Raw genomic sequence first — 24,192 nt, forward strand, 5'->3', positions numbered from 1 at the left:
ACGAGTCTGAGTCTGGATTTCTCGTCTGAATGAGAGCCTGGCAGCTGCTGCCGCCTTGGTGCAGTTGTCGCTGTCTTCCTGGCAAGTAGTAGATTAAATGCCACAAACCGCAAACAGACAAACTTGGTCAATTATTTTCAACGGCGAACACAAATTATTGATGCAGGCGCGCTGCGAGTTCATCCCCACTGCTGTTGCTGCCGCCAAGTGAAAGCCCAGGGAGAGAAGCTCCTGCTGCTGCTGCTGCAACCAACCGCAGCCAATGAATGAGGCTCATCAATCTGATGGAGACGACGACGTCAAGACAATGGGCTTCAGGACCAGGCCTCGACGAGGCGAATCAAACCACATTGTAAAAGGTCTTCATTAAATTAGTGAAATGAGCAAAGTTGAAGCTTGAAGCTTGGACCTCGCATACTGAAACTGAAGCTGGACTGCATGTGGATGTGGATGTGAATGTGAATGTGGATCTCTGGCATTTAATGTCACAAAATATTTGTTGTCAAATGTCTCTTTGGGGTTTGTCATTGGGTGACGACTTAACGAGGATTTGAGCTGCTGCCTGCCTCCCCCTTCTGCCTTTTGCTTTTGTCTTGGGGATCTTCTTGGATCTTCTGCTAAATTGGCTCCACTTGTTGGGTGGGTTTGAGATTTTACTTCATCGATTGAACCATCAATGTCTCATCAAACAAGCCAAAAAAACAAAAAATTACTGCAGTTCGGTGCAGACAGCAAAGCAAAGTAAAGTGGAATGGAGTCGAATGGAGTGCCATGGAGTGCCATGGAGTGCCGTGAAATGACGTGAAGTTCTTTTTTATTTTCAGCTTCTGCTACTGCCTTTTGGTAGTGGCTAGTCCACACAAATTGTGGCCATGAGTTATTAAATTTCATTGAAACGTTTACAATTTGATTTCGTTGAAATCGAAAACCAGGGCCAGAACACCGCCGCCTGCTGCTCCCGACCACCTGCAACCTGCCAACCCCCAACCCATCACCACTATCTTCTTCTAATGAGGCCAATTCGAATGAATGGGGCAATGCCAATATTTTCGGTTGTATTTTTTTCCATTTTGTTGCTTTTAGCTTTTTTTTCCAGTATTTGGTTTTGTATTTATTTTTGGGTTTTGGCAATTTGAAATTGCATTTGATTATACGAAATTTTTGTTAGCGGTTAATGAAAGAGTGCAGTAGTATGTAGTATTTGTGGCTTTTGATTGGATGAGCACAGTGAGCTGGGGCATTTATGATGCAATATTTTGGGATTCATGCTGAGCACGCCAACGGCAATACGATTTCAGTTTTAATAAATTGTGTTTATTTTATCCACTTTGAAATCCGATGTGCAATACAATGTTGCATATATCTTGAATATGTAATATATGTGCGTATGTATGTAAGTAGCAGTGGAGTCAAACATAAAATCTAAAATGTTGGGGGGGAACACTGAAAATAAAGCTGATGCTTTCTCTCATTTTTTTAAATTATGTTTAAGAAAAAGTTGTATCTTTCTTTTCCAAAACGTTGACATATGTTTCTCTAAGTTCTATGTGAAATTTCACAACAATTCATTACCTTTTGATGGAAAGACATAACTTACCAAACTACTGCAAGTTTCCATTTTGGTTCTACAACTTTTCCCCTTAGATACTTACTTACTTTCGCATTATAAATGAAAGAATAACTGATTTCCATATTAATAGGGATTATTTTTATTGAATTTTTTTTAATCGCATATCGATTATAATTCGAATTTCATATATGTACGTACCTATAGAAATGTATAGATGTATCTTTTGAATATATGTTGTTAGCCTAACTAAGCTCTTTAAAATAACTGTTTGTGGTTTTTTTTTTTTTTTTTTTGGCATTAAAACTAGAGTTTTATAAGTTAAACAAACTAAGTATAATTGGTATTGTATAGAGTTATATATTATATATAGTATATTGCTTTCGGCTTAACTAACCAAAGTCTCTGAAAACGAGCCTGGCTCAGAGTTGAGCAAAGAACATTTCAAGTTTCAACTCCTTTGGCATTGGCATAAGATAAAATTTGTTACAATTTCTTATTTTGTTTTGTTGTTGTTTTAAGTTTTGTAAGAGTTACATAGTTTTGGTTACTTTGAGCGAATCCTCCCTTGAGGGTATCAGGGATATATATATATATACATATATGTATGTATTCAAGTAGTTTTTTGATAAATTTTTGAGCACAATGTGTGTCTTCCTTTCTTTGGAATGCCTTATAAACTAATGACTAGACTCTTTAGGTAAGCATAAGATATGACTTCAAGGACGAGGCTTCAATTCATGGACTCAGTCTTGGCTTTCCCCATTTCCCTCCCAACTCCACACAGTACCTTTCCCTCTCTCTCTCCATTTCTCTTTCCCTTATTTATTCCATTCCCAAATCGTGTAGTAAGCGTTGCTTGATTACCTTTCCCTCCTGTTCGGCGAGAAGTTGGGCTGTCACCGTATTAATCAGATTGAAAGTTATAGCAAAAATGCTAAAGGCTGACCAGACGCCTAGGGCCAGCCAGCGTAGAAGGCGTGGACGTCCACCACCTTGGAACTGCTTAAGGAAGAGCAGACCCAGGCTAAGGCCAGCCAAAGCACCTGTCATATGAGCTATATAGGAAACAGTAGGTCTTGAACGATCCTCCAGTGTCCTGGAGTACACGGCATAGCCCAAATCGCAAGAGGCTTAGGTATTTAAGATACACATTAGTGGGAGTTGGAAACGAATCCTTAGTTTATATAGCTTACCAAATATAAGCACAGCCATTAACTGGGCCAAGCCATGTCTTATCTGGCCAAAATTAAGAGCCACACTTGCCAATTGGGCAGCCAATAGAGCGTAGACACCGCCACTGGCACCCACCAGATAAACTTCAGAATCCACAACGCTGGTGCCCAATGATCCAGCCAAAATGCCAGCTAAATAAATGATACACGTACGCCACGAGCCGTGAACCAATTCCAATGGTAGGCCAAATAGTAATTGGGTTAACACATTGAAACCCAAGTGCAACCAACTACAATGGAGTAAGGCATACGAGATGAAACGCCACAGTTGCAAACGCTGTTCCGGACTATAGATGAGCATCGAATCCTCCATTGACGTTTCCCCACTGGCATAGACAAAAACAGCGACCTATATATAGAAAATAAAAATGAAAATGCAACCGTTGGATAGATATTGGATATATGTATGTACCAACGTATAAAGTTACTCAACCTAAACCTGTCTATCTGTGTGTTTGTGCAACCCTGTTTCCTGGATTGCCCCTTACTTCTCTCAAGTAAGGAGAAGGAAGAAAAAGAAGCAAGACAATAAAACCATCAAAATGCTTGTGGAAAGCCATAATCAAGTCAGTGGGCTGAGTTTTTCATTTTTTTTTTTTTTTGGGTGGAGTTGATTGGGGAGGTGGAAGCAACCCCTAAAACCGCGTAGACTGGCAACAGACAGCGACGAGACGTCGCCATTCTCTGTCCCACAACTTGCTCCTCTGCCACTGCTGCTGCTGTCTGGCGGCGTCCAGTCTGTGTCTGTGTGAGTATGTGTGGAGCCAGACGAGGAAAACAAATCGCAGACGTGTTGGATTTTTCGCACGCACTCTCTATTCCCCCCTGCCCTTCCTTACACCCTGATATATTTATATATACGAGCAAATGTATGTGTGTGTGTATGCTCGTATATCCTTTAACCGGAAGCCAACATCCATTTACAAATGCATGACTTGGGCGGGAGAAAACAAGGGGTGTGTGTGTGTGTGTGCCAAAAGAAGGTGGCTGGCGAGAGGGGGAAAGCTACACGTATCAGCGCGTTGTGTGTGGCAAAGTCGGCAATTTGTTTGCCTCAAAAGTCAATTGCTTGTCCAGTGAGTGGCAAACTGGTGTAGTGTCGCGCGGGGGCGGCTGCTGAAATATGATCAAACCAAAAGAACAAACAGCAACAGCAACACCAACAACAACCAAAACAAAAACAACCCTCCTACTACATACACTTAACTTGAGATGTTCAGATGTAGGAAAACACATGCCTCAGACCAGACGTGACTGACAACTAACTCTTAGACTCTCTGGCTCGGACTGTGGTGAAGGGTGTTTGGAGCAAATCAAACGAAACACAAGAGAAACACAGCAACAGTACAGTTATCTCCTTATGCCTATCAACAGCGGAAAATTCTTTGAATAATGACTAACTTGCAGAACTTGGTGAAAAACTTAGTCTATTCTACAATTATATATCCAATTTTTATAAACCCTCTTGGTGGTTCAAAAATAATAAAAGTTATCAGCATACACAGTCTTCATTAATTTAAATGACAGTATTTTAATTAAAACTATTTTAGAACAAAAGTCAAAAGTATGTAAATATTGTCCCATAATATGGGCAATCAGTCAATAAATTTAGATAACGGTCTGTTTCATTCACTACAGAAAAGTAAATGGATTTTTCTGAAAGGAATTCGATTAATTGATAAAAGCATTGCCAAATCCCCAGCCCCACTTCCAGTTCCAGTTCCAGCCCCAACACCGACACCGACACCCATAGTCTCCGCATTCATTCATGGCGTTGGTGATGGAATTTATATCCTAGCCATGTCATTGCATAATCATTTGAAAAAGTTGCTTCGTTTATATACATAATAAAGTAACCTGTGTCGCCAGCGTCGCAATTGGAGGAGTGGGGAAGCAAAATGGGAGCAATTAATGTAAGGTACTTGTGTATATATGTATTTTTAATACATATGTATATGGATGTGTACATATGTTCTATACAACCGAATTGTGGCCGCAATGTTGTGTAATGTTGGACTGATGTCATGGCAACCCCCCTTGAGTCACCCGCCCCCAACCGCCCATTCGTCTTGCATGAAAGTGGTTTTTATGAGCTCGCCCTCAATCAACCCTTGGCCCAACAGTTTAATCGCATTAAAAAGGGCAACATTGTGTGTATATGTATGTATGTTGTACGACATGTGACTTGGGATATTGTGAGAAGAATGGGAAATTTTCGGAAAGATTGATGAAAATCCCAATCTTTAGGACCTACCTCCAGCAGGGATACAAACAGAATAAAGCAGGGCGGTGGCCAACAACGAAACCAAGATCTAGTTGTTGTCAGTAGACGCTTCTCTGACTGCTCCTGCATAGCCATATCCTTACTCATCATCATGTGCATCTCCTTTTTGGCCAACATTGTAAGTATGCCTGGGCGTGCCTGCTGATGCTGCATCAGCTGGTCACAGCAGACACCCAGCACCAGGCCAGACTGTGTAGTTGTCGTCGGATGCAGCATTTCCTCTTGACTGCACTCCAAGAGATGTGCTGCGGCGACTATTGCTGTTGCTGTTGTTGTTGTTGTTGCTGCTTGCTGCTGCGTCGTTGTCTATTTTTGGGGCGTCGTCGCCGTCTCTGTCGTCGTCTGCCTTCTTGGGCTTGTATTTGTGCTTGTGACTGTGACGCTGCCCCACTTAGAAGTAGAGGCGGCGGTGGCTGTCATGATGATTCGCTTGGTATGCTGTCTGGCCCCTGTTTGGCCTCCTGGAAAGACAGAGAAACAAAGAAATAAAGAAAGATAGAGATATATGGAAAGGAACATTAAAATAGGGAGACAGGGATATCGAGAGAGAGCGAGAGAGACTGCTGTAGTGGGTCCAAATTAGCTCAAGGTTGTCTGTTGTTGCTGCGACAAACTGCAACACAATTTGGCAGGCAGACAACTACGCCAATGGCGCCACCATCATCAAAGTCAATACTGGCTCTCCACCCAACATATTTTCTTTCCTCCTTTCACACAACCAAACTGAAACTTGGCGTCTCTTCCCTGTTCCTTCCATCCTTTCATAATAGCCCTAGACAGCCATAAAACTGTACGAATTTCTCCATTGCCAAGACAATAAAATTGTTTCGGTTGTTTTTCCCTTCCTTTCTTTTTTTGGTTTGGGGTCCTTTTCACAACACTTGAATTTATTTCCGCTGCAAATTTTAAAATAAAAACTTGACAAAACGACTTATGTAAGCTCTTTTTAAGTACTTTAGTTCACAATGGCAATTCAGGTTCCAATACTTTGTATATATGAACTGATAATATTTGGAAATACCTTTGATATTTAAAGACGTAAAATCCCAAAACTACATTACTTACAAAAACTTTGTCTGGGGTCGTATAGACTAGTTTCAAATGTATCAAAGGCCATTCGAGATTTACGGGGGATGATCAAACAAACCATTTTAGCAATGAAATCATCACACGGATTATTCGATGGTAAGAAATGGAAGAGCAGAGAAAGTCACATATGGTATGGACATTAGTCAAATATATAAAATGATATATTAAGAGTCTTATATCCCTGGCGTGTTTTAGAAACATAATTTCAAAAAGAAGACAAAATTGCAGCATTAGCAGCAAGGACCTTTTAGGTGGGTAATAGAACAACAAGTTTACTGGCGGAAGTGCGGCACAAAGCCCGTTAAACCGGTTGCTGCTGCTACTGCTCCTGCTCCTGCTAGTGGAGCGCATGCCAAAAACTGTAAAAATATCGACAGGTGTATCCCTAATGTCCTTAAACATCAGCGCTCCGACTGGCTGGGCTAGTGCTTCGTTTTTGGCCTTCGCACGCAACTTGTTTCGTGCAGGACACCACAAGAGACGCACTCTGTGTGTGTGTGTGTGTATCCTTATTTCCTTCAATCCAAACTGGTAGCATGGCAAGTAGGAAAAAATGAAAAAATCGAATTCGAAATTGAAGTTGAAGCTGAAGTCAGTCGATTATGCAAGGACTCTGGTAAAGGCAAGGGCGGCGGCGACCTCCTTAAGGGCCCCAACTTCTCCATTTACTCTGACCGCCCCCCTCGTCCCTCGTCCTCCCTCTTCTGTTCTACATTCCTTTCTATGGCATTTTCTATTTGCATTGAGCAAATATTTCATTTACATAATGTTGACTATTTCTGTTTGCATTATTTGCCTCTGTGTGTGTGTCTTTTATTTGCTTTTTGCTTTCTTCATTTTTTAGCCCCTCTATGCTCTCTTCAGCTTTTTGTACTATTCAGTTTGTTTTTGTATTGATTTATGCTGTCGCTCAACGAATAAAATCAAAAACCAAATCTAAGCCAGGTTATAAAATTGTTTTACGAATGACTGAAATTTATGATTTTATTTATTTGAAGTTTATTTTTAAAGGTAGTTTATCATTGCATATTTGCATATTTTTTTTTTTTTTTAAATTACCATCAACCACATGGAAATGGGAATTGAATTTGCAAAAATGTTTTAATTACACCCGCAGGCTGGGTACATTATTGTAAGAAAGGAAGCGAGGAACGACGAGTTGCCAAAAGTTGGTTCCTTAACAAATAGATATGTACCTACATATATATAATGCCATATATGGAACATTCATACGGCATACGAAATAAAAACTTTGTAATTATAACTTGGCTTAAATGTTTATGCCGAGAGTAAAAGTTGTAAACAAAATACAAGCCAGTCGTCAGTAGATGAATTTTGTGTCACTGTCACTTAAAAATACCCTGTAAATGCTGAAATTCCGTTTCTTTCCTCTTCATTTGTCCAATCTTCTGAATTTAGACTGACATAAAGATTAAATATTTCTGGAAACTAAAAGTGTTTGGTATAGGGTAGCCAAAACTTTGTATATTCTTTTGCATTTAGCTTATCAAAGACAATAGGCCCCATTAAATCTTGTTAGACTGTGCAGGGCATTCAAACTAGAAGAATGTCATGCTCAAGTCGGACAAGTCGACAAGTATATACCCTAATAGTTTATGAAATATTAAGAAGTTTGTCGAAAAAGTTCAAAATAGTTCAATAAGAAACTCTGGAAAAATTACAAAAAAAATTCCAAAATATTTGCGATCAGTTTTGGCATCTTGCAAGGGTATGTGAAATCTATAAAAATATAAGAAGCAAGTTGCCATAGCTCCCTCATCTCGACTCATCTCTGACTTTGGGTGGGCGGAGAAAAAGTGAAAGAATAAACAAAAAAAAAAAAACAAAACAAAAAAAATGCTACATGAAACATAAAATTATGCATAAAGAAAGTTTCATTAACAACAGCAACAACAACAACAGCAGCAGCAACATTAACAACAATGACGAGAAAATTGTTAAAAAACTATAATTGAAAAATTTCTGTGTATATATACATATGTGTGTGTGTGTGTGTGTGTGTTTGTGTGGTGCAGCAGAGACATACTGGAATAGGGAAGGGGAATTGGGGTTTAGTGTGGTACAGTCATCGCAGTCAGAGTGGCTGCCACCGAAAGTTGCAAACATGCAGAGGCGTTCATTGAGTGCAGAAAGAGAAAAGCCATAAAAAGGTATTACAATAAAGTCTTTAATGATACTTAAGTATTAACCTTCACTTTACCTGAATACATAACAGAGTTAGGTGCATAATGTTTAATACCAAGATGAATAAGATTTGTTCAGTCTATCGAGATTAGTTGATAAAGAAAAGGCAATTCCTTGAATTCTCAGTCGATTCGAAATCTTTTGAAAGAGATTCCGAAAACAAAACACACACAAACAAACAAAAAACAAAAACCTTCTTTAAACCTTGGCGAATTCTTTGACTCTTTTTTTTTTACGCAATTTGTAATTACTTGATTTTTTGTTTGGCTTTGGTTCACATACCAAAAAATTGGCTATTGTTCGTTGCAAAGTGCTTTCACTGTAGATATATAAATTTATCCGTATATGGCAAGTGTTGCAAGCTGCCTGGGAAAGAGGTTTCACTTTTTTTTTCTTTTTAAGTTTAGTTGGGCTTTTTTTTTATTTTTGCTCGCGCATTTATATATATTTGTGAAATGTGCGATGATAACGAAGCGTTATGAAAGATAGCATTGCCTAGGTGGTGGGACACGGACAGGTAACAAAGAAAACCATGGCGAAACCATTGAGAAGGTCTCAACGCCCCAAACGTTAAAGTCGTCATCGTCATCGTCGTCGTTGTTGTCGTTGTCGTTGTCGTCGTCACTCATTTCACAATAAAATTCCGGCAATTGAAACGAATGCGATTATAAGTCGCGCACGCCATTCCAACTCCAAATGGTATGGAATGAAAGAAGCAAACGGAGAATGGAGAAGGAGAAGGGGGCAAATAGAGCATCGCGATAGCCAACTACAGAGAGTTACCATCGGCCTACAATGCGACCCACGCAACCTCCGGTGGCTTCAGTCCAGCAGCCAGTTCGCTGCCTTCAAAGTTCATTTCCATTTGGATTGCATGTCGTATGTCGGTGCAACTGCTGCAACTTCATAAAGTTGAAAGAAAAAACAATATAGAAGAGGCCTGAAGGCAGTCTAGGGGGAGGGCTCTACTCGAACCGTGATGGAGTGGCGGAGTGTTTGGGGTAGAGGTGAGAAGCAATCTCTCTCTTCTTTGCCTGCTTTCAATTTAATTGTAATTTCTTTTTGTGTTTATTGCGTTTGTCTGCTGCTTACGTTTTAATTTCATTAACTTCTACATGCATACACATACAACCATATGACCATATAGGTGTGTGTGTGTGTGTGTGCTTAGTGTGTGAAACACTTGCCACCGCACTTACCCCCTCATCATCATCATCATCATCTCTCTCCACACTATAGTAATACTTATTTTGACGTAAAATTTTGTATCACCAATTTCAAGAGAAGTCAACTTCGTTGATCTTGATGGCAAGTCTGAGATTTGAGAGATTTAGAACAGCAAACGGAACCATTTTCATTTCCAGGTGGTCGTTAAAGATAATGCGACATGACAAATGAAATTGCAGAGAAAATAATTATGTGTATAGCATAAAGACACCAAAAGAGATATCCAATATTCTCTTAACAGAAATGTCACCCAACTAGCTTTGGCATCTTAAATCAGGAACTTTGAAGGGAAATGTTACTGATAGTCTTCCAGGTACATTGATTTATGCAACAAATATGAAAGTTTTAATCTCCTTTCCACTAGTATTTCATAACAATAGACGTTTCCCATAATTTTTTAAATTGAATTTTTGCCTCAGAGTGGGACGTGCGCGTAAACTTTATGTACGGTAGTACTTAAACATTTGCCCACTAGTCTTCTCTTCGTTCTTAGTTTTTGTGTGTGTGTGTCTTGTTTTTGTTGTAAAGTATTTATGTCTCTTTGGAATATTTCTACGACTTCGCATCAATGCACAAATCAGTTAACGTCCGGCAGACAGACAGACATAATCACCTGCAGCGACAAAGACACCACCTGACCGAGCGACCGACCTACCGACGACCACCTGACCACGAGAGAGAGATATACCTTACATGCATTCATGGTGTAGTAGTTGTAGTTGTTGTTGGTGTTGCCTAAACAAGTGCAACGGGTATCCATGTTTATTTTACGGTTCAACGATTATTACCAGTTATTGTCTAATGCAACCGTAAAAGGGGCCACCATCAGCCACCGATGTACACAATGTGTATGTGTTTGTTTGTGTGTGTGTGTGTGGGGGGGAAGGGGTGGATGAAGGGTTTGCCGGTTGGGAGGTGGGGCGGTGGGCTAGAACAGGAGAAGGCCACTTTTGACCAGCGCCAGACAAACGAACGAACACGACCACAAAAAGTGGATGAGGAAAAACCAGAGAAGTGTGAAAGAGAAAGACAGAGATAGAGAAAGAGAGAGTGAAAGAGAGATGGCATTAAAGAGAATCGACCAAAAGGAGGCGGGTTGGATAGGGTCGTGTTTGTGGATCTACAAATGTTGCTGCTGCAGTAGGTGTTGCCTGATTATTACAACTGCGCCACCACCACCACCACGAGCACCACCAAACAAATTCAACCCAATACTTACTCTCCACCTCACTTACGACTGCCTAGTACCGCCGTAGTTGCGCCTGGGTTGCTATCAATATTTTAAACACGTTCCAAATAAACAAAAAACAAAAAAAAAAAAACAGACGAAACAACATTTGCCTTTTGCCAGACAATCGAAAACGGAAGTTCACACGGAAATATAGAAGAATAAAAATAATATTAATCAAAGAGACAAACATTTATAATATGTATGGAGGTATATGTATGTATGTACATACAAAAAGGAAACAACTATGAAAATGAATCACGCAATCGAGCCAAAAGGAGGAATAACGTATCCATCGAACGAATCGAATCGAACGAGGCAAAATTTAATAATATATGACAAAACTACAGAAAATAATACAAATATTTGAGGAATTTGGGTTTCGCGAAGGGGGGAAAATGGATGACAGAGGGCGAGAGAGAGAGAGGAAGACTAAAACACGAGACAAAAAGAACAATTTTCTTCTTTTTTTCGATTTTTGGCATGTGGCCCATCTAAAAGAATTATCAAGGAGAACTAAATGGTCTATGTGAATGTGATGTATGTATGTGTGTGTATGTCTCTGTGAAGGGGGGAAGCAGGGGCGTAACCAGTACAGATATAAAGATGACAAAGATGAGTTTTTTGTCCAATGAAACATCAAAATGATTGCAATTACAATGTAGTACAATGTATTTTCCATAGATAAAAGTTCAAATTCGAGTAAGGGATGGCTAAATATAACTGATGAGACGCAGAGATCCTGCAAATGGCTCGATTCCTTGAATATATGTATGTATATATAAGCATGTCACTCAATTGCTAAATTACTACATTTTACAAACCCTCTTTGTAACTACGCCTCTGCTTTCTGGGGGAAACATGTAGTTGAGTGGAGCAGAAGGGCAACCCACATGCGATGACATATCAATAAATTAGCCACGCATCCGATTAATCTGCGAATGAGACGGATATAGTGGGAGAAACACAGAGAGAGAGAGATAGAGAGTGAGAAAGGGAGAGAGACTGCGTCTAGACAGAACGAGAGACGTGGCCAATTACTACGCAAGTGCCTTGGGCTATACTTACAGTGGAAGCTATGAAAGAATGTCTATGTTGATTATTTGATTATTCACTGTACACTCTGGCCTCCAAAATGATAAAAACAAAAACACGATGAGGAGTAGTATATGGTCAACAGATGGCACTAAGACATACTTAGAGGGCACTTGATTTATATGAACCGCGATGTATGTATGTATATGAGCATTATGTTAGGAAAAATTTCACTCTGATCTGATCGAATTGAGAGAGTGTGGCAGAAGCCAAATTGCAGCACGAACGCGAACGCGCGACTTTGTGATAATTAACTTCATGCAAAAGATAGAAGAAATCGTTGCCTGATTGTCCGACAGCCGAACCAATTTAATGGAAAAGCCATCAATTAACCCGCTTTTACCCGCGATGTGAGAACAATGCAGCCAGCCAAGTGGCCAACTGGCTAACTAGTGAACGGATCGTTTCGAATGGGATCGGGCAAAATAATAATCATATCTAACGATTTGCACGTAGTTCCGTTAGCTAATTGGAAGCACAATTCTCCCCATCCTACGTCCCTCCCTTCCACCTTACCACCATCTATCCATCTGAAACACCAGAAATGACATCGCCGTCGCCGTTTAGGAAGCGGAATTGGCGGAAATTGCAGTTGGTGACAATGACCCAATGGGAATGAGATTCGGACTGAGTCTGAGACTGGGTCTGGGCGGACACAATGGTCGGTTGTAGCATAATGGTCAGAGGAGCTTAGGCTTGCTTGTTGCTCCATGAATAATTAATTTATGATTTTTCTCATTGTAAATCATAACAATTAATGTTGCTTTAAATGCGCACAAACTGCGAAAAGAGACGAAGCAAATAGAAAAACTCAACCAACACAAAGACAGTGCCTAAGTGAGAGGGTGTATATATATACGTATATGTATAGTGGGCGGAAGGGTGCACATCGGCGTGGGGGGAGAAGGAGGATACCCAAAGGCTACCAAAGAACAACAACATTAAAAGGCAATTATGCTACCCAACAACAGCCATTCGTGTGGAGGATGGGGTAAGCTCAAGTAAAAACAAAAAATTATATATAAATGTTAATAAGAAACAGAGCAAAGAACTAAAAAAAAAAAAATAAACACGAATACCTCGACATTGAGACATCAAGAACGACTTTACAATATCCTACTATTTAGTATTGCTTAAAGTACTTTCAATTCATATTGCCACTTAGCAAGGAGCCATTGCAACTTTAACAGGAATCAATAAGTTCCGATTATTGAAAAATAATCAACAAACAATGGAGACAAAGGCTTAGATATAGTAAACTAGATAAAGTTAAAGATAGTATTGCTAGTATACCCTCTTGCACTTAAAGTATACAGGGTACTTGAAAAAGAATTGCTTTGAAGAAGAGGAAAGAGGGGGCAGCAGGATGGGTTTGCTGGAGGAGTGGGCGAACAATTCGCATGATAATGGAATGGAAATGAAAATGGCCTGGCAAGACTTTTGCCTTGTTCTTGCTGAACATGCGACAAATTGGTTAGGAAGAAGCAAACGAACGAAAAGGAACAAATATATAAAGGAAATAAAAACAGCTAGCAAAAGCCACATTAGTTACAATAGACAGGCATCAGAAATATATATGTATACATATATGAACTATAAAAGCTTGAGAATGATGGAAATCTTTGAGAACCTGCGAACTGACCATCAATGACTTTTTCATGCCTTCATATACAGATACATATGTATGTATCTAAATAGTTCCGCATGAAGATTTTCTTGCAATCAGTTTTCACCGACTTTCCATTCGCTGTGCAGCAGCAAAACGCTGTGTTTGAGCTTCTTCATTAATGAGTTCAATAGCTGTGAAAATGTGCAAATGTTGCCGCTGCCTACTTGCCACTGCTGTTGGTGGGGAACAATGAACTCCTCGTATGGCGGTACGTGTGGTGCCTTGGCTACTCTACCCTGCTCCGCCGCTTATGGTGCCTTTCGATTATCACATTTCGATTAGCAGGCAAAAGTTTCGTCTCTGTGTCTCCGTCTTCGTTTCTGTCTTAGTCGTTGTCTCTCAGCATTGCAGACTGACTGACCTGGCCAACTGGCGTTCATAACCACATTAGCACCGCTGGCGCTGCTATCGACCCAACTATGACCCAGACGCCCCTTGCTTCTTCTCTTCGCCCATCCAATCATCTCTGGTGCCGCCGCTGAATGTTGACCAGCGTGCGATCTACTTCACAACAAAACATTCACCGCACACACTGCTACTACTAACTACATATTTTTAGTCGGGTGTACTGTCCCGCCCCGCTTGGACGGCGCCACCAGCAGTTCCCCACACCTCCTTCCAGTTTGCCCACCACCCTCCCGTCTTTTGACCAAGACATGGCGTGGTAATTATTCGCGTTCAGCTGAGTGCGCGAGTCTGCAAAGCGTAACTTGTAAGTTGTACTGTAAGATACAAAGATACAGATACATAGATACTTTCACGTATCTCTTGGCACGCATCTACATATGGAAAAGCCTAGGCATTGACTACAGATACTTATTATTACAACTTAGAGATGGGTGAACCAACAACTATCAAGACTCTCTTACAGAACTCACGTCAATTAACGTTACACTAAAGTGTAAATAGAGTATATAAAGTAAATTTCATTACCTTTTTCGAACTCTGATTCTTCAGGGAAATAAGTTCGGAAATTCTTTTACTAGATATTAGTTGCTTCTTGTGTAGAATAAGATATAGTTTTCAAGATTCATAATTCAAAGAATGTTGATCTCAAAAAAATGTGCCACACGCTTTTCAACTGATTCCATCTCTGATTGAGGTGATCTTTTGGATCAGTTGGCTAGCTGACTGGCTGGCTTGGCCAAGAGTTAATCACCGTTGCCGTTTAGTTCACTGAGCTTTTTGTTGTTGTTGTTATTGTTGTTAACATTGTTGCTGGTGCCTCACATAGTTTACATTTTATAAGTTAATTGAGTTAACTGTGAAACTCTGCCAACATTTGCTTATATTTATCGCTATCTTTCTCTTTCTTTTGTTCGACTCATTTGCTAATGCAAATTTGATGAATATCCGCAAAACACAAAAAATAAAATAAATAGAGAACAGAAATTAAACTGAAAAAGTATAAACAAAGAATGATTTTGTTGTAAAGACGAGTATTAAGTATCTAACGCAGAGTTTTCGCAAGTGCAATTTGTCCTAATTGAGGTGACCTTTTCAATGGATTTCATTTCGCATGTTCATTCGCAATGACCACCTTCCCTCCCCCACGCCCCATTTATTGCGCTTTTCTCTCTTCTCTGCTATAGTTATCTTTTGCTGTCTGCAAATGTTTTAATTATAAAAATTTTGCACATTTTTTCTTCACTCTCTCTCTCTTTCCTTCTCTGTGTCATTTTTTTTTTTCCACTCAGTCCATCCCTGTCATTTTGTGTTAATGTGTTGTTGCTGGCTAAATTGCTTGTAAAGCTGCTGCATAATTCGTTTTGCGGTTGAACACATTAAACAAAAATACAGGCAAACATACCTATGAATAAAACAAAAAAATTAAATCAACAAAAAACCAAAGCAAAAAAAAAAGGAAAATTTGTGCGTCGTTTAATTGCCAGAATATTTCATTTCGCATAGTTTCATGTAAAAAGTTTGGTCGGTTTGGTTTTTTTGTTTTGCGTTTTCGCATTTTAATGTTTTTTTTCCGCTTATTTTGTTAAGCGTTTTAATGGTCAAGAACTCTCACCATAATTGTGTATAAGCCAAAATAACTGGAACAACTGTAGCGGAAAATTGTCTAAATTGTACAAACGAATATTGTTTAGAGATTATCATTTACATAACAGTCCCTCACTTTGGCCATCATTTAACAATATAGGCTTATGGCCACGCGACAATAACAAGGACATCAATTCAATTACAAAGGAGGCAATAGAAAAGCCTCTGTCTGAGGTCGCTTAATAAAAAGTATGCAGTAAAATCATGTTGTTAGGCAACTTCCTTGTCATATTCAAACAAGTAAGAGTATAAAATCCATGAGTATCCCATTTTGTTACTAATTTCTTCGATTTGTATCAGCAAACAGGACATTAAGTGACATTCGATTTAAATATGTCAATACTTTAGTTTAAAAAAAAGAAACTGATTCATTAATTTTCTTTCTGAAATGTTAGTTCGTTATTTCAATAGATAGGTAATTCATAAAACTCTTTCTCTTCTGAATGAAACTTATGATTAGCCATTATGGAAAATGTTCTTATCACAAAAATTTTAAAAAGATTTCTTCTACTTCTATCTATGAGTTAAGCTTATGCTTGCTGTTTTTAGTTAAAGTTGACAATCTTAATTTATAGCACGCTAGTTGAGAACTTAACTAAAGATAGATAAAGATATTTTTCAGCTCGTTGGTTTCTTTTTTTTCCATTGATAATTCAATTTGTATATTCCAATGGAGATATTGTTATGTTCCGTTTAAATATTTGTCACATGAGCCAGCTAACTAGTATAGTGTACATACATTTGTATATTCATGTGAATAGCAAGACAAACACCTACCTCAACCGAAATGATTTTCAAGCCGATCATAAAACGAACAAAAATTGACACTTAACTCACTTTTTATATCAGTTTTGTACCTTGTACCTTAAATAATAATATCACACACACACAGAGACAAGAGGTGTATGTACCCAAAGAGAGGTATGTACCAATAGTTTGCTGACGTCAAAGTGTCGGGCAGTGTCTATTGCCCTCACCTTTGGCTACATACATACATACATTGTATATGACTTGGTGTCCATATGAACATGCATATTGTCGTATGTATGTAAATCCGGAGAGGGTTTTGCCCACACTGTGAAAGAAACTTGTTTTTTTTTTTTTTTTTTTTTGGGATCGCTTGTGGTGTTGTTAGACGCGGATTTCAGGTGTTCGCATTGCGTGGGACTGACTCACCAAGTTCTACATATTTCTACCATACATACACACAAACATATGTATGTATGTATATGAGGCCCTGGGGGCCACTGTGGGTTCCGTTTCACTTTTCAAAAAACAATTTGTTGCTGTTGCTGCGGCTGCTGCTGCGGCTGTGGCTGCGGCTAATGTTTGTTTTGTGTCTCAGACAAAGCGATTTCAACAATTTTTCTGCAGTTGTGTGCAGTTTAGTCTCGTTTCACACGTAAGATACAATATGTATCTGTAAAGTGCAAACTGCATCTCTTTTTTTTCGGTTTTCAGTTTTGGCATTCTATGAATGTTTGCTTAAAAATTTGTTTATCACAGATTCTTAGCTTTATCTTTGTTTTTTTTTCGTTTTTAGTCGCGCGCGCACGAAATCGATGAATGAATGAACTAATGAATGTGAAGAAGCTGCCAGAGGATGGATGATGCCTCATATTAAGTACGTGATATGTGTGTGTGTGTGTGTGTGGAGTTCCCTTGGTTTTGGCTTGTTGTTATTATGAATTGTTGTGATTCATACTCGTAACTTGCATTTGCACTTGCATTACGCTGCTTGGGCATTTTTTCTGTTGTTCTTTCCCATTTTTGTCTGCGATAATTTGCTGCGAGCTTTGTGTGAAATATTTGCCAGAAGAGTATAAAACAAAGAGTGGGAGTAAAAAGAGAGAGAGAGCGAGAGAGTAAACGTGAAAAAAATGCAACACTTTTCCTTGGCATTTTTACCCACATTTATTTTCGTTGCATTTCCGGCTGCCATTTGCCAGGGTTCCTTTCATCTGACTGCCGCTTGCCGTCTTCCTTTTTGTTCACCTTACTTTTTGGCATAAACATTTCCCCTTTTCAACTTTTATCTAATTCAACAAACTGCACCAGCAGCGGCGGCGGCAGCAACAACAACAACAACAACTTCATCCATTTCGCAAGATTCCCAAGACATTTCCACATTTTCCAAGCCATTGTTGTTGCTAGAGATTCGCGCGCTTGTAGGTTTTTTTTTTTTGTTATTTCTTTCCACCGTGTTTCAACTTGTTAGGCATTCAACTTTTCACATCGTTTCTTCACCTTAGCCTTTTTCTCCACTCTTCCTCCCCGTGTGTCACTCACCCCCGCACCGACCATGCCCACTTCTAGCTGCTTGCTTTGGGTTTTTCTTCTAGCTTTGATTTGGTTGCAACAAACAATTTTTTATCTTGTCTCACAGCTTTATTTTTTGTTTTTTTTTTTGTTTTTCTCTCTTGATTTCTTTGCACCCTGAGACTTTGGGACGCCTTCGAAAAATGTATCTTATGCAAGCGGTTAGCCTAGCTTTTCGGCTTGAATTTATGAAATTTTCTAAAACATAAAATTGCACTAATTTATTAGCTTTGATTAGACTCAGAGTCTCCGGACGGATGGAAACTAACTATGAAAATGGCAGTAAACCTTGAAGAAACAAAACGAAATTTAAACAAATTACATACACAAACAAGCAAAACGGTTTTCAGCTATTGTCTTTTGTCCAAACTAAATGATTGTCGAGATAGACATAGACTAACTTAGACAAAGACAGAGACACACTAATGAAGGTCAGATGTTGTGTGTGTGTGTTGCGAGGGGAAGTTGTGGACAGCTCTAAGAATGATTAAATATATAAATGTTTGACTTTTGAGCTTAAATTAATGGTAACTTAATGCTGAATGAGTTTGGCCAAGAGTCAAGTCAGTAAATGATTTAACTTGTCTGAAACCAAAATTAATGTTATTAAATTAACTACAATTTCAGCAAGCAAGAACAATGAAAAAGACCACTTAAATCATGTCTATGATTTCGAAATTACAAATCAAATATTCTTCACAAGAAATATCGTTATTTGACACTAATTATAATGACTAATTATAAATCGAAAGTAATTAATTGCAGAGCAAATATAAGAAATAGATTTGCAGAAATCTCTAGCTGAGCCTGAGAACCAAAAGAAAAAGAAAACAAAAGAAAAGATATATTAGTTAGTTAGTCCTCTTAGTCCACGCCTCTGATTTGCTTAATATATACTTTTCAATTACCAACCATTCATTCATCATCCATTCTGATCTCATAAGCAAACTTTCTTTCTCTTTTGGAGCATTAAGTTGAGCCAAAAACAAAGTCAAAACACAAAAGAAAATGAAGCAAGTAAGTCGACTCGTCGACTTGGGTATACCATACACCTGGTGAAACAAATATTTCTTATTTCGAAGACCAAATGTATGTCTATTAAATTGTTTTTACATGTCTTATACTATGTGCTATCTCGCTCACTCTACAAACACACGAGCACTCTAGCGCCGCTACTAGCCAACGTCCAATTCTGGCCTTGTGGACCGCGTAGTAAAATACGTTCATACGCATATTTTACATGTTTCTAGTCCGATTTCAATAAAATTTGGTAGTTTGGTAGAAATAGATAAGATAAATTAGTCTGCCAAATTTAAATGCGATAGTCAAAAAACTAAAGGAGGAAATCGTTTTTTTCTAAATTATGGAGGCGGAAGTGGGCGTGGCAAAATGTGAAAATATCTAAATTCTCCGCGCATACTATGCCAGTATACATACTAAATTTGGTGACTTTAGCTTTGTTAGTTTTTGATAAAATCAGTTTTGTTTAATTTGCGGGGGCGGAAGTGGGCGTGGCAAAATGTTTAAATAGCCAATATCTGCGCGTCTATTAAACTAGTCTACATACTAAATTTGATGTCGGTAGCTATCATAGTTTTGAAGGAAATCACTTTTATGTAAATTCCGGGGGCGGAAGGGGGCGTGGCAAAAAGTTTAAACAATTAGTTTCTGCGCGCTAACTAAACGAGCATATAAACCAAATTTGATGTCTCTAGCTATTATACTTTTTGAGAAAAACAGTTTTGTGTGATTCCTGGGGGCGTAAGGGGGCGTGGCAAAAAGTTTGAACAGTTAATTTCTGCGCACTAACTAATCGGGTATACAAACTAAATTTGATGTCTCTAGCTGTCATACTTTTTAAGAAAAACAGTTTTATGTGATTCCTGGGGGCGTAAGGGGGGCGTGGCCGAAATTCCAAATTACTCTGAACATGTGCATACTACACGAGTATACATACCAAATTTGGTGGCTCTAGCTCTTATAGTCTCCGAGATCTGCGTGTTCATACGGACGGACGGACGGACGGACGGACAGACGGACATGGCTAGATCGACTCGGCTGTTGATCCTGATCAAGAATATATATACTTTATAGGGTCGGAGAAGCTTCCTTCTGCCTGTTACATACATTTTGGCGACTTTAATATACCATTTCACCCTATGGGTGTATGGTATAAAAAAGCCTTACCCATTAAAAAAATAAAGCAAAAAGAATCAGGTCTTTAGGTCTTTCATGTGTGATTGTCTGCAGATGGGCAAATCGTTGTATGCGGTTCTAGTTCTTTAAACGATTTTTCATTTCACACCTTCCCAGCAATTAAGCGTTGTAACAAAAAACAAAAAAAAGCAAACTTGACATAATTACAAACAAATATACATACACATATATGCATACATATATGTACATATATATTGAATTTACAACAATAAAAACAAAACAAGTCGAAAAAAATATATAAAAATTAATGCCATTGCGTACAATTTTTAAAAATAGCAAACGCAATTTTTTTTTTTTTTCGTTTTTTTCGCCACTTATAATAAACAAAAAACTAAAGCAAAAATATGTATATTTAAACCGCAGCCCATTCTTTTGTCCCCCCCCCTTCCCGGTGGCAACTCAAGGTAGCGTGCGGCTCCCTCTCTCTCTCTCTCTCCCTGCCACAAGAGTAAAGTAAGAAAACCCCCGAAGACGAGACGCGTTGTTCTCAGATGTCATTGGGGTACCTACTTACCATATAAACATGATATATGAATTTCTACATTGTTTTTTGACTTGTTTCTACTAAACACACAAAATCACAACAAAAAAACACACTCACACACACAAAAAGTATCAACAAAAACAAAGAAGAAAACAATTAGCAAAAAAAAAAAAATGCATTTGCTATGCACTTTTATCGCGCAATTCACAAAGGGAAACACACACACACAAATGTCTTGTCTGCCTTCAAAAGTCATCACAAGGGACAGAAGAGGGCCACGCCTCCCATCGCACTCAAGCAATGAACACATGAATGAATGACTAAGTGAATGAATAGATCGAAAGTGATTAATAATATTAATAGCAGCAATCGGCAATGGCCGATGAAACGAATTCACATTCGTTTAATCAAAAGCGTAAAACAATTTGGAGTAAATAAAATACTTTAGTGAATGAATAAATAAATCAATAAAAACAACAGCACATTTGTAAACAAATTAAACAGTTAAAAAAGCAACAACAACAACAACAGCGAACAGCAGCAACAGAAACAAAAAAGGAAATCACCAAAAAATAAAATAAAACTAAAACGAAAGAAAAAAAAAGACAAGAAACAGAAATTCATTTAGTTAAAATGATTAAAACAAAAGAAACAAAAACAAAGTGTTTGCTTGGACAAGCAAAATTGGACTAGTTCATTTATAATCGAGTCAAGATCAGAGCAAAAAGCAAGTCTCTTGGCTATAAATGGCTTATTGTTTCTTATTGGAACTAAACAAGTTTATTCTTCTCAGGAAGGAATCAGGGAATAGACTTCAACTATTTTCATTTAATTATGAAATTACTAAATTAATAAATTAATTATCAAATGTGATGATTTTTAAATTGTTCGATGGTCCAGATGGGATTGCTTGTTTTAGAGGCATCTTTCCATAGACCATTTCTGTGGAATTTGTGTATAAAGTTTATTTTGCAAATTTTGAGAATCATTTTTCTGCTCTTTTAATTCTTTCTTTACCATGGAAAATGAGATTCGAATTGAATTATTTCTACAAAATTTGTAAGAAAAAAAAAAACTTTTACTTAAAATTTTTGTTGTTCCGTTCTGATAGATTTTTCTTTGAAAACATTTGTTGATATTTAGATTTAGAAATTAGCTCTTAGTTTTAGGAAAAATATTCGTAAGTTAATTAAAAATTATGTTGGCCGATTAAAGAGTTCTAGTGTTCCTCAAATAACTTCTTCTGAACTTTTCTAAAAACTTTTTAGATTCTCATACAAATCGAAATAAAAGATTCTCATATTTGAGAGAAAAGTCTTTAAATAGGTTGCTTTTAGGGGAATTTATTAATATTATTCAATATTTAAACAATCAATTTTACTTTTGTGAATGATATTGCCACTGTCTGCTGATCCAAACGAGATTCAATCGTTTGGTTTGATTTTCTGATTTTATCATTGTTTGATTTTATGCGTGTGTCGACCCACACACACACAACACACACACACACACACACACACACACACTGAGGAGGGCACCCCTCCGCAATTCGGAGGCAACTTGGTGTCAGTCGACTGCCTACATAAAATATTTCTGCGGCCAACAACTTTTAGAAATTGTTTTTCAAAAACAACAGCAACAAAATGTAGACAGAAAACAACACATAAATAAAATTGAGGCGCAAAGAAGCCAAAAAAGAAGTTGGCTAAGTAGTAGCACTTGGTCAAGATACAAAACAATAGATATTCAAATAGAGCGAGAGATGCAAAAATAGAGCAGATGCCCGCCCACATTTCCAACAAATTAAATGCGACAAAAAAAGCAACATGGCAAACCAAAATCAAAATGTTTATGCCAAAATGAAGAGCAAATAGTTTTTTTGTTTGTTTTGTTTTCTCTTGGCGACATTCACATTTCATTCATTCCATTCATAAAACATAAAAAAAAAAAAACAATAAAAGAGAACCAAAAGCAAACACCAACCGACTATGTGGAGGAGACAAATCTTGGTCGAGAGGCTGATGCGGCGTATACGCAATGTGTCACCATCAGAGCCATTGAGGAGAAAAGCTAAAATGGCATTTCGGGACACGGGATCTGGGATGTGATGCCATTTGCTCATTCATCTACATTTGCAGTCCAACTCTCCTTCACCTTCACTCACTCTCAGCTGAGAGTCGTTTTTACGACCAAAAGCTACATTCGTACAGAGTATGTAGTAGTAGATGCAGATGCAACCAAACTTTAAGCTGATGGATTTGTTTTCCTAGTGTAAGGGGGTGGTGGGGGTAGGGTGTCGGGGACCTGCTGAAGTGGCATGCTAGAAAGGACGGGATGGGACCAGAAGAGTGGGTGGGCCGAGGGGTACATCATATTGGAGTACTCACCAATGGGGAAATGCTTTTGACTTTTCTTTTTTGTTTTTGGTTTTTTGCTGCTGCTTCTGCTCTTGTCTTTTTCTATGCTTTTGCTTTTGGGTTTTTTCTGTTGTGTCCGTTTTTGTATGTCAAGCCATAAGCGGATGATGTACAAGTTTACTGCCCCAGCAGTTAGTTCCAGCAGTTAAAATTCCTAGAGCAGCAATAAATTTGTTGTTGTAGAGTGGAAATAAATATATATAGAATCCGTCCTATATGCACAATATATGCTCTACACATAAGTATATAGCTCAGATTGTCTAGCATTAGCCAAGGCCAACTTGCAGCATGGTCGATCTGTCTTTAGTAGCTGCCGCCGCTGCTGCGTCCTTAGCAGCTTTCTTAACTTCTATTTGATTTACTGTTAGGTCGAACCGCCGCTAGTGCTTTAGTGCCGGGTTGCCGTTACAAAGTACCGTTCACTACTGAGCTCGTTTTTTATGCGCTCAGATACTTTTATATATTCGCAATGCGCCTTACTACACCACAAGTCGAGGGTGTTTGGGGCAGGGAAGGTCGTCGCTGCTGGTGGGGAGAGGTGAGGTAAGTCTAAAGGGAGCACAATGTTTTTTTGTTGTGTTTAGTAGTTTGTTTGTTGGTTTGTTTCTTCATTCGTTTGTTCGTTGTTCGTTCGTTGCCTTTTTTTTGCACCCCTTTTTGTGTTTTTGTATTGTATTTTGTTGTTATTACCGGCCGGCCAAGGCGAAAGCCACCGCCGCTCCTCTCCTCCGCCTATATACAAGCCACCGCTGCCAATTCCTCCTCTATGCTTAACCACCCTTCTCCCACCATCTACCTATATCGCTTTCTCTCTCTCTCCCTCATTCTATTGCTTCCATTTCTATTGACTGTCTCTGTCGCTCCTTGGGGGGTGGAGGAGGAGGGGCAGGGGCAAAGCACTTCCACCAGGTGCACAATACATAAAACATGTTCGAAGTTCGAAGCACGCGTTGCCAAGTTTTCAGTTTCTGTTTTGGTCAAAAATAAAAAAAAAAAAAAAAAACAATATATACATATATAACCAAGCCAAAAACCAAAAGGCTAAAAAGCAACAAAACCAAAAAAAAAAAAAAAACGGTAAATGAAAAGGAAAAGATGAGGTAG

The 24,192-nt window shown here is 38.5% G+C and overlaps 2 protein-coding genes across 4 annotated transcripts in view; one reads left to right on the forward strand and one right to left on the reverse strand.

The window, feature by feature from the left end:
- Window positions 1-24,192, forward strand: part of LOC137578870 (SEC14-like protein 2) — a 148,703-nt gene that overhangs the window by 93,727 nt on the left and 30,784 nt on the right. The window lies entirely within an intron of this gene.
- On the reverse strand, window positions 1,847-23,487 carry ru (roughoid). 3 transcript variants are annotated; one of them, XM_068292802.1, is made up of 5 exons: window positions 6,041-6,126; window positions 5,806-5,982; window positions 5,057-5,547; window positions 2,764-3,151; window positions 1,847-2,700 (listed from the first exon to the last, which is right to left on the reverse strand). In XM_068292802.1, exons 3-5 carry the CDS (start codon window positions 5,300-5,302, stop codon window positions 2,393-2,395), a joined length of 942 nt encoding a protein of 313 aa, XP_068148903.1. In that variant the 5' UTR covers window positions 5,303-5,547; window positions 5,806-5,982; window positions 6,041-6,126; the 3' UTR covers window positions 1,847-2,392. The 3 variants fall into 3 exon arrangements, 2 of the variants coding, with proteins under 2 accessions (XP_068148903.1, XP_068148904.1); XM_068292803.1 differs by lacking the exons at window positions 5,806-5,982; window positions 6,041-6,126 and adding an exon at window positions 23,059-23,487; XR_011032783.1 differs by lacking the exons at window positions 1,847-2,700; window positions 2,764-3,151; window positions 5,806-5,982; window positions 6,041-6,126 and adding an exon at window positions 4,402-4,659 and having other exon boundaries at window positions 5,057-5,177.

The sequence above is a fragment of the Drosophila tropicalis genome, unplaced genomic scaffold, assembly GCF_018151085.1.
Source record: "Drosophila tropicalis isolate 14030-0801.00 unplaced genomic scaffold, ASM1815108v1 contig_694, whole genome shotgun sequence".
Lineage (NCBI taxonomy): Eukaryota > Metazoa > Arthropoda > Insecta > Diptera > Drosophilidae > Drosophila > Drosophila tropicalis.